At 41.5% G+C, this 15492-nt stretch overlaps 1 protein-coding gene across 1 annotated transcript; it reads left to right on the plus strand.

Annotated features, from left to right (window-relative positions):
• Window positions 1–748: 748 nt before the first annotated feature.
• LOC138950926 (uncharacterized) lies at window positions 749–15236 on the plus strand. The gene is made up of 8 exons (XM_070322636.1): window positions 749–815; window positions 2380–3337; window positions 6796–6919; window positions 7199–7425; window positions 10070–10370; window positions 10757–10986; window positions 11426–11612; window positions 12166–15236. The coding sequence occupies exons 2-8, from the start codon at window positions 2435–2437 to the stop codon at window positions 13152–13154; spliced, it is 2961 nt and encodes a 986-aa protein (XP_070178737.1). The 5' UTR covers window positions 749–815; window positions 2380–2434; the 3' UTR covers window positions 13155–15236.
• Window positions 15237–15492: the final 256 nt, after the last annotated feature.

The raw sequence follows: 15492 nt of genomic DNA on the forward strand, positions 1-15492 counted from the left end.
TGTACCCGTAAGTTGTCCTCACTGTAAAAGTGCAAAGGTCGAATCTATTTATCGAAAAATCCACTGTCATCTATCTCTATAATATATTTATATAGATAGATAGATAGATATGGCTTCTGTGTGTGTGTGTGTGTGTGTGTGTGTGTGTGTGTGTGTGTGTGTGTGTGTGTGTGTGTGGAGGCAACACCTGTGGATTGTAGAGTTCTGTTTGTGATGGGGTCTGGCGGCTTTTGTCTGTCTGTATGTTCTGGCATTTGAGAAACCATAACAGATAATATAGGGCTTAGAAATAAGCCACCGGATTGTGAGTTCAACATTACCAACACAATAATACATACAAATTTGAGAAGTAGATGTCATTTTCTTATTTTGTCTTTTGCAATTTCCGATGCTAATAATAGACCTCAAATTGGAATGTCAACCAGAGAAGATTGTACACGAAATTGTTTCAGTTTCACACAAAAAAGATATCAGTAGAAAAGACTGACAGTGACAGCGCTTTGTCGGCCGAATTATTAATAGCCCAGCTTGACGACACTGACGCACAATCAAAATGAATGATGATAATGGGTCAAATCATATGAAAAGAAACCAGATACTGACAAAACCAACCCATTAATTCATACAGACGAATCACTCACAACAGTCGAAGACAGTTTACTGTGCCGAAACAGCCTTGTGGTACCGATGAACTATCGGGGAACCAGTATTCACAATTTGTGCCATTTGCGAATCGTTCAATTTGAAGGGATTTCCAAGATGGAGGTCGTATGCATTTCGATGAATATTTTCATCTTCAACGTTAGCTTTTCCGTGTAAGTAGTTTGTGACACAGAGGAGAAATTATTTGTTGTTGTATGGAATGTTGATCTTATGCTAGACAGTAGCTTACTCGTTCTTGATGTAACATTCTAAAATCACAGTGCAAATGATAGATGGATTTTGGATGCTATCTTAGCAAAGGATTTTTGAAAGAATGGCAGAGAAAGAAAGGGACTGCTGTGACATTTATGTGGAAATCCTCCAACATTCTTCGAGTTGTTGGTTTCGATCAAGTTGTACTATTGTGTTTTTATTCGTTGTAACCAGTTTCTAGTCACATGTAAAGTTTTCATTGGATAATCAGGTTGACAAAAATTTAAAACTAAAGAAAATAGAGCTTGGAAATGGAAGCAATAATTGTAGAAGGATTAGCTGGAAGTTAAAAACAGATTTCATTAGTTTTAATAAAAACAATTGTCTTTCCTTTTTACATTTAGTCAAGTTTTGACTAAATGTTTTAACATAGAGGGGGAATCGAGACGAGGGTCGTGGTGTATGATTGTGTGTGTGTGTGTGTGTGTCTGTCTGTCTGTGCGTGTGTGTGTGTAGAGTGATTCAGACCAAACTACTGGACCGATCTTTATGAAATTTGACATGAGAGTTCCTGGGAATGATATCCCCGGACTTTTTTTTTCTTTTTTGCGATAAATACTTTTGATGACGTCATATCCGGCTTTTTGTAAAAGTTGAGGTGGCACTGTCACACCCTCATTTTTCAATCAAATTGATTGACATTTTTTGTAAAGCAATCTTCAACGAAGGCCGGACTTCGGTATTGCATTTCAGCTTGGTGGCTTGAAAATTAATTAATGACTTTAATTAATTAAAGGTCATTAAAAATCTGAAAATTGTAATAATTTTTTTTTATATAAAACGATCCAAATTTACGTTCATCTTATTCTACATCATTTCCTGATTCCAAAAACATATAAATATGTTATATTTGGATTAAAAACAAGCTCTGAAAATTAAAAATATAAAAATTATGATCAAAATTAAATTTCCGAAATCGATATAAAAACAATTTCATCTTATTCCTTGTCGGTTCCTGATTCCAAAAACATATGATATGTTTGGATTAAAAACACGCTCAGAAAGTTAAAACGAACAGAGGTACAGAAAAGCGTGCTATGCAGCACAGCGAAACCACTACCGCGCTGAACAGGCTCGTCAGTTCCACTCCGTTATGCACAAGCGGCGGACTACGGTCATTGTGAAAAAAATGCAGTGCGTTCAGTTTCATTCTGTGAGTTCCACAGCTTGACTAAATGTAGTAATTTCGCCTTTCGCGACTTGTTTTCTGTTCTGAATGAATGTTTGCACCTTTGATTTTGAGGAGTAATTGTTCAAAATGTCTTTGATTACATTACCCCAACACTGATCCTGTTTCCTAACTTCTTGGATTTCTTGATTGACATAGCCTATATGATGAAAACAAAAACATTGAAAAGCCACTTAATGATGTTTTTGTTTTTTTAATTGGATTTTTTCTCCTTCTAGTTTTACTTCTTCTTCTCCTGTGGATGGTGATGGTAAAAACATTGATTTCTTTTTCAGGTCAGTGTAGCATTTTGCACAAACGCTGACAGACGCCTGCCTGACACTGTACAAAATGGAGACCATGGACACAGAAGAAGAAGTCCTGAAGAATGCCATCAAGTCCGAAAGAAGCGCTCTACAGGCAGAGCTTGAGGCCATGAAGGCAGAGCGACTGGCGTATGCTGCAGAGCTTGCGCAGCTTCGCCAGGAGAGAGCGGCACTGCAGGCAGAAAAAGAACAAATCCGTGCTGAAAAAGAAGCCATGGAAACTGAGAGAAAAGCGCTCAGGCTCGCAGAGGAGATTACTGAAAAGGTCAAGAGAAGAACTGGCATCAGTTATGATGTGAGTAAGAAAGAGAAAGGAGTGTTAAGGGGCATGAAAAATGGATCAGGAAGCAGACTCTTCAACCAGCACAAAGTGTTGCCCAAGAAGCGGAGCTCTGGTACACACAGTAAGTCAGTTGGAGATGTTGGCTCTGACAATGGGAACATTGAAGGGGATGCAAACTGGAGCCAAGGCCCAAGGACACGGACAAGAAGACAAACACTTCACCAGCCAGCAGTTTTACTGAGCACAGAAGAAGGCTTAATCATGCAAAGGCCCATCACAAAAACCAGAGGAACACGCACGAGAAAGACTTCTACATGTAGCACAGGAAGAAATGGAAATCAGCAGGCAACGGTTAAAAAGCACACACAACCAGTCCAGAAAAAGAAGGTACAGTTATTGGAGCTGGATGATACAGACAGTGAGGATATGGGAGGGGTGACCTTCCCAGAGGCAGGGGAAGAGGATGGTGCAGCTGACTGTGACAACAAAGTGGGCAAGTCTGCAGAATCAGATGACAGTGACAACAAAGGAGAGGACCTGGAAGGCCTAGAAGTCAGGTTTGATGGAGCGGCCATATTGGCTGCTCTGCCAGGCCACATATCCACAAATGGGGACGATGGAACCGACCCCAACAAAGCTATGCAGGTTGCTGTATCGTTTTAATTGTATTTTGTTTCATACAAATTGATATTGGCCTGCAAGGATGTAAGCAACTAAAGTTCAGTTACACAACCCCCTGCGGGTTAGGGGGAAGAATTTACCCGATGCTCCCCAGAGAGGCAACTAACGGATTCTGTTTCTCTTTTTACCATTAAGTGTTTCTTGTATAGAATATACACTGTAGTCAATTTTTGTAAAGATTTTAGTCAAGCAGTATGTAAGAAATGTTAAGTCCTTTGTACTGGAAACTTGCATTCTCCCAGTAAGGTAATACATTGTACTACGTTGCAAGCCCCTGGAGCAAATTTTTGATTAGTGCTTTTGTGAACAAGAAAAATTGACAAGTGGCTCTATCCCATCTCCCCCCTTTCCCCGTCGCGATATAATCTTCGTGGTTGAAAACGACGTTAAACACCAAGAATTCAGTTACACACTACAGTGGTACGGGGGGAGAGAGAGACACATACTCAAAACAGATAAAAGAAAGCAAGAGAGATCCCAGGGAGGGATTGATGTCACGGTTCATTTACGTTAAAGCATCTTGACGTCGTCTGCTTGCTAGTTTCTTATCTTCACAGGCATTATGAAAGCATCGTGGTTATGAGCACACACCCTGTTAGCTATGGTACTGGAGTTCTGGTCCTTGATCCTTTTCTAAACTTCCGGTGCGGCACGACGCGATAAGTTTTCTGCTTTTTTCTCAAAGTATACTCTGTTTTACACCCTGTAAGCCTTCGATGCAGTTGTAGACATAAGTCAGGTAATACCTCACCAAGTTGTATGGTGTCTGAGGCTGTCGTTGTGGCACAAACTTGCAATGAAATCTTCGATCGGGAGGTAACGTCCCAGGTCTTCTTAGATTTGATGTGGTAATGTCCTTGATGTTTACCTTTCGGGAGCATTATCGTCCGTTTTCTATACATATTTTACAGTCTAACACATTCACGCATTAAGTCAGCTGCTCTTCCCACCTTTCTTATCAACAGAAGGTCCATGCTCCGTGCTCAGACGTCAGTAGTCACTCCATTCATTGTCCTATGTATTCATGGGTAACGTCCTTGTCTTTTTCGCCAAGCAAGGCACAAAAGATAACGTCCTTGTTCATTTTTGGCGAGAACAATTGCATTACTGTTTTGGCCAGTTTACAGTTGATTGATCTGTTCTAAATTCCCAACAGCGATATGCACATGATGTCAGTTGAAAAAAAGATAAAGTAGAGAAAACAATGAAAATTTTGTGCATTGTTTTTGCAGACTAGGAGGGGGGATTGAGCCTACATTTGTTTGATTCAAACAAAATGTTAATGGTGTGCGAGGTGATGCTTGTTTCAGATGGCGGATTTGTCTGTGGAAACGCTAGATGGCAGTGTCTTAAACGTTTCGGAGGTCGTGGTGGAAGCAACTGCACCTGGTCCATCTGTGGATCCGACGCCTGTGGATCCGGGAAACCCGACCCACACTTCCACCCCTCACAAAAAGCTCCCGTGATCCAGTGTGACAACAGACCTTGTTTTTTTAGACGGGCTGCAGCTAAATTGTTTTTTTTCTTCTTCTTCTTCTTCTTCTTCTTCTTCTTCTTCTTCTTCTTCTTCTTCTTCTTCTTCTTCTTCTTCTTCTTCTTCTTCTTCTTCTTCTTCTTTTTCTCTGGGTCTTGCGGTTTCATGTTTGAATAACTTGCTTACTAGCACTTGTTTTCCTGTAGCATGATCAATTGTTAACTGACGGAACTTGAGTGGTTTGTCAGAATGCGTTGACTCAAGGTGCTCTTTAGTGGCGCGGAGTGAGTCAAATTTAGCTTCACAGTGATAACACCTGAAGTCCATCAGCTGAAACAAGGAACAACGAATTCATAACGGAGAAATACTCATGCTATTGTGTATTGTAGGGGAAGGGGTATTCAGTTTGAATGCCACCCTTTGAACTGCTTCATGATGAAATGCGAAAACACCCCAAAACACGTTAGTAGACTTGAGGAAACACTTGTAGTACCCCTAGAAGCAATTCAACGCTTGAGAGATTTTAGAACACATATATATCAACTGTAAACTGGCCAAAACAGTGTTGCAATTGTTCTTTCAAAAAGTGAACAAAGACGTTATCTTTTGTGCCTTGCTTGGCGAAAAAGACAAGGACGTTACCCATGAATACATAGGACAATGAATGGAGTGACTACTGACGTCTGAGCACGGAGCATGGACCTTCTGTTGATAAGAAAGGTGGGAAGAGCAGCTGACTTAATGCGTGAATGTGTTAGACTGTAAAATATGTATAGAAAACGGACGATAATGCTCCCGAAAGGTAAACATCAAGGACATTACCACATCAAATCTAAGAAGACCTGGGACGTTACCTCCCGATCGAAGATTTCATTGCAAGTTTGTGCCACAACGACAGCCTCATACACCATACAACTTGGTGAGGTATTACCTGACATATGTCTACAACTGCATCGAAGGCTTACAGGGTGTAAAACAGAGTATACTTTGAGAAAAAAGCAGAAAACTTACCGCGTCGTGCCGCACCGGAAGTTTAGAAAAGGATCAAGGACCAGAACTCCAGTACCATAGCTAACAGGGTGTGGAGCATGGCCAGACACTTTCAGTGATGGTCATTTGACACTTTCAGTGATGGTCATTTGACGCTTTCAGTGATGGTCATTTGACACTTTCAGTGATTGATGGTCATTTGACACTTTCAGTGATGGTCATTTGACACTTTCAGTGATGGTCATTTGACACTTTCAGTGATGGTCATTTGACACTTTCAGTGATGGTCATTTGACAGTTTCTGGGCCACAAACATGGAGCAGTAAATTGCATTCATGAATTATAACTTATAAACATGGATGTTGTCTTAATTTTTGTAGATGTCCATTGACAGTTCTAAATTTACATAATTACAAAAGTTTAAACAAAGTTGTTGTTCTTTAAAAAATAAATTGGCATGGTTTAGCCAGGCAACATCAACTGCTTGATAGATCAAGTTGAAATTCTGTGAAAAAATACTTGAGATTTGAAATTAGGACTCCTCACTCTTTTATGCCAATGTCCGCTACTACTACTGAGTTACTACAGAAAAGCAAATAAAGATTATGAGGGAAAGCTAGGATGGATGCCAAACATAGGTATTTTCATCTATTTTGTGTCAGGGAATAATTCTTAATACTGTAGTCTCTGTTAATAGGTGTGTGTGTTGTTGCTTTTTTTTTTTTACCTGCTTGTTGTTGTCTTTGTTTTTGCTACTACTGCTGCTGATAAAAAAAATCACACACTCTGTAGAAATAACTTGCAGTTTAACTGACATATTTGTGCTGCATGTACATGAAAGCGAATTGAGAGATGCCATGTTCAAAGGAGCATTTACCTGCTTAACCTGATAGGTTTGTGCTACATGAAAGTGAAAGAGAGATGTGATGTTGAGAATAGCTTACCTATGTTTCTACAGACAAGAAACATCAAGTGGCCCAGGGCCAGTCGGTCTAGAGGCAAGCTGCCCCAGGTGTGTAAGGACTGTGGCCGGTCCTTCAGGTTGACCTCTACCTACCTGAGCCACATCAAGACACATACAGGTATGTCATTATACAGATGAGTCTTTTTTGTCATTGCTTGCATTGTTTGTAAAGAAAAGGTGAATCTTTTAAAAATGGCATTGTTCAAAATAAAAACACGTATTGCCTCCTGCCATCTTTGAAGGGGCAAACCCAACAACCAAAGCTAAGCGTTCATCTTTTCATTAATGTTTGTTTCTGTTATCTTTTTTGGTCAATAGATTTAAGTGCTAGTGAATGGTTGATTTTTTTTCCCCAATGATTTTGGATGTACGTACTTTATCCTGATGTTGTGGTCAGATGGAGGGTCGTCACATAAGCGTCCAGGATACAAGAAACCCTTCAGGCAGCTTGACCAGCTGACCAAGCACCAAAATCAGCACTCCAGGTCGGCCGGTCAGCGACACACGTGTGGCCACTGCCTCCTCACCTTCTCCTCCGTCATCCGCCTGAGAAAACATGTCCACCTCAGTCACAAGAAGTCAGCTCGTGGGGCTAAGGAATTCAAGTGCACCAAGTGCAGAGAGGTTTGTCATTGTACTTCTCTCTACACTTTTTACATGTCGGGATACTGTCAGGGGGAAAGCTGAAAATGTTCCAACGTTGTATGCGGTCTTTTAAATTTTATGTCAGGAAATTTGAGTCAAGATAAGAGACAAAGGGATAAGAGATGTCGTTTGTTGAGAGGTGTTCTGTCATCAGAGGGGCCTTGTTGAGAGGTGTTCTGTCATCAGAGGGGCCTTGTTGAGAGGTGTTCTGTCATCAGAGGGGCCTTGTTGAGAGGTGTTCTGTCATCAGAGGGGCCTTGTTGAGAGGTGTTCTGTCATCAGAGGGGCCTTGTTGAGAGGTGTTCTGTCATCAGAGGGGCCTTGTTGAGAGGTGTTCTGTCATTAGAGGGGCCTCACTTGGCAGGTTCCACTGTAATTGTGGGGGACTCTCAGGCAAACACTTTTACATTGCATACTGCTACTGTATAGTACACATTTGTCTTTAGGTTGCAGGGGTGGGAGCCCAAAGTGTTGCCAGGGCTGAACATTTTGGAAGGCAGGGGTGCAGGGGCAGCGCCCCCCCCCAGCCGAAAATGAATTTTAGCATTTTAGGAAGGGTTTAGGTGGCCTCTCCTGACTAGTAAATTTTAGAACAAACAAGCTTTTTGGAGATGCATAATATACATCTTGTAAACTTGAAGGTTTTTGTAACTGACCAGCTGAAAATTATTTTTAGCATTTCATGAGGGGGCTATTTGAGCCTCTGCTGGCTTTAAAACTGATAACAGCAAACAAACAGGCAGAATGCACAAAATCATAAACCTCTATACTTGAAGATGTTTGGTTGTATCACTCTTGCTATGGGGGTCTACAAAAACAAGTAGTAAACACATTTCAAGAAGTGTTTTTAGAAGCTCCTATAAGCTGAAGCAAAATCTTAAAATTGGAGATGCACAAAAGTAAAAAATCTTGTAAACTTGAAGGTTTTTGTAACTTACCAGATGAAAGTGAATTTTTAGCAATTCAAGAGTTGCTATTTGAGCCTCTCCTGGCTTTAAAACTGAAAACAGCACACACTTCTTTTCTTTCTTTTTTTTTTTGGGGGGGGGGGGGGGGGGTGATGAATGCCCAAAATCAAAAACCTCTATACTTCAAGGTGTTTGGTTGCATCACTCTTGCTAGGGGGTCTACAAAAACAAGTGGTAAACAAAGTTCAAGAAGGGTTTTAGAAGCAGCTTAAACAAAAACTTGATATTGGAGATGCACATAATTAAAAAAAATTGTAAACTTGAAGGTATTTGATTTCATCACCTACTTTTGTCTTTGTTTAAAACAAATGTTTACTGCATTAAAGGAAAATCGCCATGCAAACAAAGCAAACACAGAAAATAACAGTCACCTCCCTTGTACTACACATTTTTACTTGTAGCTTATGATTTTATCATTGCAGGTGGTATATTCTCAAATAATTGTTGAACCATAGCTTGAACCAAATGAGAAACAAGTTTCAAGTCAGTTTGTTTCAATTAAACACCTTCAAAAGGGCTAGCTAACTGCTCAGGTTATAAAAGAAGAAAGTTTAGACAAAAACAGAAACCGCCAGTTATATCCCTTGCTAATGCTATACACAGTATATGCTGCTTTTCAATTCATCATTTCAGGAGTTATATTCTAAAATTATTGTTGAATCATAGCTTGAATTAAAAGAGAAATATGTTTAAATTAAGTGTGTTTTACTTGCAAACTGTCTAAAGGACTCAATGTATTAGAATAGAATAGTCCCTCTCTGGACGAGGGCTGGTTGAAAAGAAGCTCGTTTATATTGCTTATGCCACAACCCTCGTAAAATAAAATTTGATTTGATTTGATTTGATTAATGTATCAGAAGGTAAATACCACTGGTTCACAGATTAGGAATGCACATTTTTTCTACCACCACTGAAGGTCTCTGAATCCCTGCAAGTGGGGTATATGAAGTTGTGGGTGAGCAGAGTTTTCAAATAAATAGCAACTAAGATGCCACATTCGCCAGGATGACATGACATAGCTGCTCCCTACATATGTCACTCAATTTGGTATTGGTGAAAGGTAGTTGACAGTCTGTTCACAGAACGGAGTGTAAACAACAGCTGCCAGGGATTAACAAAAAAAGTATATAAAAAAAATATTAAAAAATCCAAAATTCTTCCTGGGACGGAAATCCGTCAGGGACGGAAGAAATCCCACCCCTGAGGTTGCAAACATTGAGGATGAGGGTTTCATACAGGAGTTGGTTGGTTGGTTGGTTGGTTGGTTGGTTGGTTGGCTGGGGTGGTTTTTTATTCTAAGCGTCTGGTCATCTAGACCACCAAGCTTACTCATATGAATCGGAATTCAGATTTAGACTTGTTTGTTTGTGTGAATAATTGTTATAATCTGTCTTTAGGTTGTAAAAATAATGGACAAGAGGTCCTTGTATAGGATCTTGTGTTTCTTTGATGTTGTTCTTGTTGTTTTTGAGTGCTTGACCATATGTCCTATTCAGTCACAAGAATCAAATTTGCACTGTTTTGGGTTTTGATAATTGTTATGTTCGAAGCTAACCTAGGCAGAAAGTACATGTGTAACCTTGAAGAAATATGAACAACACTGTAAGAAACGATCCATAGCTGGTCATTGTCACCATAACCAATGATTGTTACAGGTGTTCACCAAAGCCTCAGACTTGGCTCGTCACATGGGTGTTCACAGCGAGGGCAAGCCCTTCAAGTGCACACATTGCAAGTCTTCCTTCAACTCACCGGGCAACCTCACTGTTCACATGAAAAAGCACAGCGGTGAGAAACCGTTCAGGTGTGACGAGTGTGATGCCACGTTTCCGCGCTCTGCTGACCTCAAGTCCCACGTTCGCAAGCACTCATCTGTGAAGCCGTACACGTGTCAATTCTGCTCTGCTGCCTTCTGTCGTGCTGGTGATCTGAAACCTCACATGAGAACACACACAGGTTGGCGATGATTTGCAGGGGTGGGATTTGTATGCTGATCCACGTAAACATGCTTATTTTTTTTCAAACTAAACACACAGAAAAGCCCATTGTTTATGTCAAAATACATAGACATTTCTTAACTTCGGGGCTCTTTGGAAGAAAAGGCGCCGGTATATCAAGCATGTTCTTCTGGTAGAGGGTAGAAGAAATTCAACTACACCCTCCTCATTTTGGGATGTTTTCAGCTTGCCTTGCCTTTCAACATACCTGTTGTATCTGCACTTGTACAAACTGTTACTGTCAGTTTAGCAGTTATCATTGGTTTCATTTGAGACTGTTGCCTCTGATTGTTGTTCATGCGTTGAGTTGTGTATTAGTTACAACCAGTCGTTTACCTCATCTAGGAGAAAAGCCATATCAGTGTGAGGTGTGTGGTGCAGCCTTCTCCACCTCCTCCAACCTGGCCGTGCATCGTCGAACACACACGGGGGAAAGACCATTCCAGTGTGAGCAGTGCGGCGACTCCTTCAGCCAGCTGGGTCACCTGACACGTCATCGCTCGCAGCACAGCACGGAAAACAGCCACCACTGTACCACCTGCCCCGCCTCCTTTGGTAACGCCTATCATCTCAAGGTATGGCACAACCATTCCTTTGAACTTGTACTGTGGACACCCCACACCCACACGCTTCCGGTTTTGTACACTACACCAAGCAGATGTGTAGCTTTTCTGTGCATGCAAGCTTTATGTTATGGTTCTCTTGCTCGTGATAAAATTTGGGAGCAAAAACTATTCTAAGATAAGTCACAGCATCAGTTAACATCAATTTTTGTCTGTTGTGTATCTTTTGAGGCCAATAGGTCAAAGTTCTTGTGAATGTTTTGTTTTGTCGTGGCATGGCCACTCCCAGCAGCAAGAAAGACGAAGTGGAGTACGAAGGACCAGTTTTCAGCCAGTCTGTGAATTTAACATTCCGATGATATAACCTGCTTATTCTTGAGTGTGGAATGTTGGCAGTCTATCTGTTTCGGAATTTTGTTTCTGTTATATAAAAGGACATGGTATGTTACAGGTGCACATGCAAAGACACAACACGGAGAACACGTTCAAATGTAAGTGTGGTGCAGCGTTTTCTCGCGCCAGCATCCTGACGGAGCACATGAGGATCCACACCGGAGAGAAACCCTACAGGTGTAACCAGTGTCCAGCTGCCTTCGCCCGATCTGCAAACCTGGCGGCTCACCGACGTAAACACACAGGTGATTGTAGAGGTTTCCCCACTGCAAATTTATCACAAGTAGAGTGCACACCCATGACGAAGTATTGAACCAACTGAGAACCCTGGGAGAAAAGAAGAGATTCATCAAACACCCATTTGTTTGACGGGTTTTGGCCAACCAGTACTTATCAGTCTCTTGGAAATCAGATCCTTTGTGTTTATTTTCAATTTTTAACATTTTCAGAGACTTGTTTCATCATACGTTATTTGTATTTTTGACCAAAATATGACATTTTACACCGTGACTGTGTACTATGACTTTCAAGGTCTGTATAAAATGTCATATTTTGGTCAAAAATACAAATAACATTTATGTATCGATTGATTTTAGTTAGAAATGTTTGTGATTGAATACACTCAAACGTGCATTCTTTTGTAGTCTCGACTATCCGCCTGAATATGACTTTTTGTCGGACTCTGACATCACATGGCTCCAAGAAGGAAAATCTAATGTTCCATCGATACGTTTTGTTATGGAAATACTGTGCCCCACTTGGCGATGTTGGACTTACGGTGTATCGTGCATTGTGCAGGTGAACGGCCGTACGTGTGCCCCCACTGCCAGCAAGGCTTCACCCAGTCCACCTCCCTCAACAGACACCTGCAGTCCAAGAAGGCCTGCGTGGCCCGCCATGCCGCTTCACACTTGCAACTGGAAGGAGATGATGCATCTACAGCGGTGGGAGAGAACGGGGCCACAGAAGGGAGGGAAGAGGCGGTGACTTTCTCCACTGTGGGCCAGGAAGATGTCCAGTCTTCCTCTGCTGTGGGGGTGGGGGACTTCTTCCATGGGAGGGATGCGCACAACGAGGCTCAGGCCAACCATTTCCTTTTACCGGCTTCAACGCATGTGTCAACTTTTGACGGCGGTGTCCCTGTCAGCACCGACAGTGGTGGGCCAGTGACGCAGCAAACCACGGAGATGAACCACGCCAGTATTTTCACCATCACTGACGCTGCTGATAATGTCTCCCAGGCCTCCCCCACTAAAGGCTTCAACGTTGCCCATTGCTTCAGCATCAATGAAAGTACACAAGTTATAAGAAATTCAATGGGAGCTGAACAAAAGTTTGATTACCATGAAAACTCTCAGCATTCAGCTATGGAGCAGTCCTTACATGGTGCTAACAGTATAACGCACAGCATGTGTTCACAGGCAGTCACGCACCAAGACTCGTTTCACATATCGCAGAGTTCAGCATACATGGCTGCAAGTAAGACCATCCTACCTGAAGGTGATGGTGTCAGCAATGGCGCCATCCTGCAACCGCAAACTAGTGCTGATGTGGGAAACTCAGCCAGTCAGCACATAGTCAGCTCTCTCGCTGAGGCCAACAGCAGAATGGTACCTCTCCCCCCTATGGTTACGGGTGCCATGGTTACAGACTATCAGGGTGGTGAGGGCAGTTCTCTTGTGGCGTTGAGAAATTTAAGTCATCCTTCCAGCTATTTTCATCCTAATGTGTCATCTCCCTCCATTTCTCATCTGCCACGAACACACAGTCAGTTACCCCATCAGTGAGAGAGAGAGAGAGGGAGGAAGTGTGTGTGTGTGTGTGCGCTTGCATATGAGAGTGTTTGTGAGTGTCCTTGACCGTTTGTGTGTATGAGTGTGTGCGTATGTGAGAGAGAGTGTGCCTGAGCGTGATGCAAAGTTTTGTAATAATTTATATCAGTTTTGAAGCATTTATTATTTGGTGATCATATTTTTACAGTTGATTGAACAATCAAAAGGAATAAAATGCAGGAAGTATTTATTATAACTATATGCGCAATATTGACTGTTGAATCAACTGCTTTTGAGTGAGTGATTATTGGTTATTGCAAAAAAGTGGAGCAACTTTTCTTCTTCTCTTGTAACCTTACTCAGGGACTACTACTGCTGATATTAATGCATTTAAAAAGCAGAACAAATGTCATGAAATGGTTTGGATGTGTTCTTGACCTTAATGATATCCAACTTGAGAATGATTCTCAAGTGTGAATATTTTTGTTTTACATTTCTCTTTGCCACTTAAATGTGACACCCGACCAAACAAACTCTAATGGCTTATCTTTAAGTCCACTTCACTCAGAAGCAAAAATGACAGACATTTGTTGTGATTAGACTCTAGTGTAGAAGTAAAATGGTGCCTAAACGGCTGTCTTCGACAGGTTTAAAAACATAAGTGCCCAATGGTATGTTCAATCTTTCAAATGTTCTTTATTCAAAATTCCACCTTCACAGTTGTTGGAGTTGATATCCCATGAAAAGGGCAGCAATTAGGGCTTGCATGACTGTGTTCAGGACAATATTTTCATCTTGGGGAGGGGTTTGGGGGTGCTGCTGTTGTTGTTTGTTTGATTTTTGGGTGGGGTGGTTTAAAATAGACACATTAATAGTTGCTGTGGTGGCCAGTGTACAGGAAAGCACACAGCCATGCAACACCACTAGATTTTATATAGTTGCTGTGGTGGCCAGTGTACAGGAAAGCACACAGCCATGCAACACCACTAGATTTTATATAGTTGATGTTGTGGCCAGTGTACAGGAAAGCACACAGCCATGCAACACCACTAGATTTTATATAGTTGCTGTGGTGGCCAGTGTACAGGAAAGCACACAGCCATGCAACACCACTAGATTTTATATAGTTGCTGTGGTGGCCAGTGTACAGGAAAGCACACAGCCATGCAACACCACGAGATTGTATATAGTTGCTGTGGTGGCCAGTGTACAGGAAAGCACACAGCCATGCAATATCACTAGATTTTATATAGTTGCTGTGGTGGCCAGTGTACAGGAAAGCACACAGGCATGCAACACCACTAGATTTTATATAGTTGCTGTGGTGGCCAGTGTACAGGAAAGCACACAGGCATGCAATATCACTAGATTTTATATAGTTGCTGTGGTGGCCAGTGTACAGGAAAGCACACAGCCATGCAATATCACTAGATTTTATATAGTTGCTGTGGTGGCCAGTGTACAGGAAAGCACACAGCCATGCAATATCACTAGATTTTATATAGTTGCTGTGGTGGCCAGTGTACAGGAAAGCACACAGCCATGCAAAATCACTAGATTTTATATAGTTGCTGTGGTGGCCAGTGTACAGGAAAGCACACAGCCATGCAACACCACCAGATTTTATATAGTTGCTGTGGTGGCCAGTGTACAGGAAAGCACACAGCCATGCAACACCACCAGATTTTATATAGTTGCTGTGGTGGCCAGTGTACAGGAAAGCACACAGCCATGCAACACCACCAGATTTTATATAGTTGCTGTGGTGGCCAGTGTACAGGAAAGCACACAGCCATGCAATATCACTAGATTTTATATAGTTGCTGTGGTGGCCAGTGTACAGGAAAGCACACAGCCATGCAACACCACTAGATTTTATATAGTTGCTGTGGTGGCCAGTGTACAGGAAAGCACACAGCCATGCAATATCACTAGATTTTATATAGTTGCTGTGGTGGCCAGTGTACAGGAAAGCACACAGCCATGCAACACCACTAGATTTTATATATTTGTGAAGCAATTAAGTGGCTTTCCTGCTCGTTGCCAAAAGGATTGTTAACATTTTTTACATATTTTTTTGAGATGTAAAATTCTATACATTTTTTTTTATGGCATAATTATTACTTCTTGCTATAAAGCGCACCACAACGAGAGTTCTGGTTGACCCTGCTCTTTTAGATTGTTCATAACCTCTATTCATTTACCTTTCATTTTGAAACTACCTCATTAGGCATTTATGTTTATGAACTACTGCATTTGCGCAATACCCCCACTACATTTGAACTTAAAACGATGTAAACATAATATAATTTAGAGTGTGTGTGTAAGTGTGTGAGCACATTGTATTTTCTTG

This window comes from Littorina saxatilis, linkage group LG16 (genome assembly GCF_037325665.1).
Source record: "Littorina saxatilis isolate snail1 linkage group LG16, US_GU_Lsax_2.0, whole genome shotgun sequence".
NCBI classification, from domain to species: Eukaryota; Metazoa; Mollusca; class Gastropoda; order Littorinimorpha; family Littorinidae; genus Littorina; species Littorina saxatilis.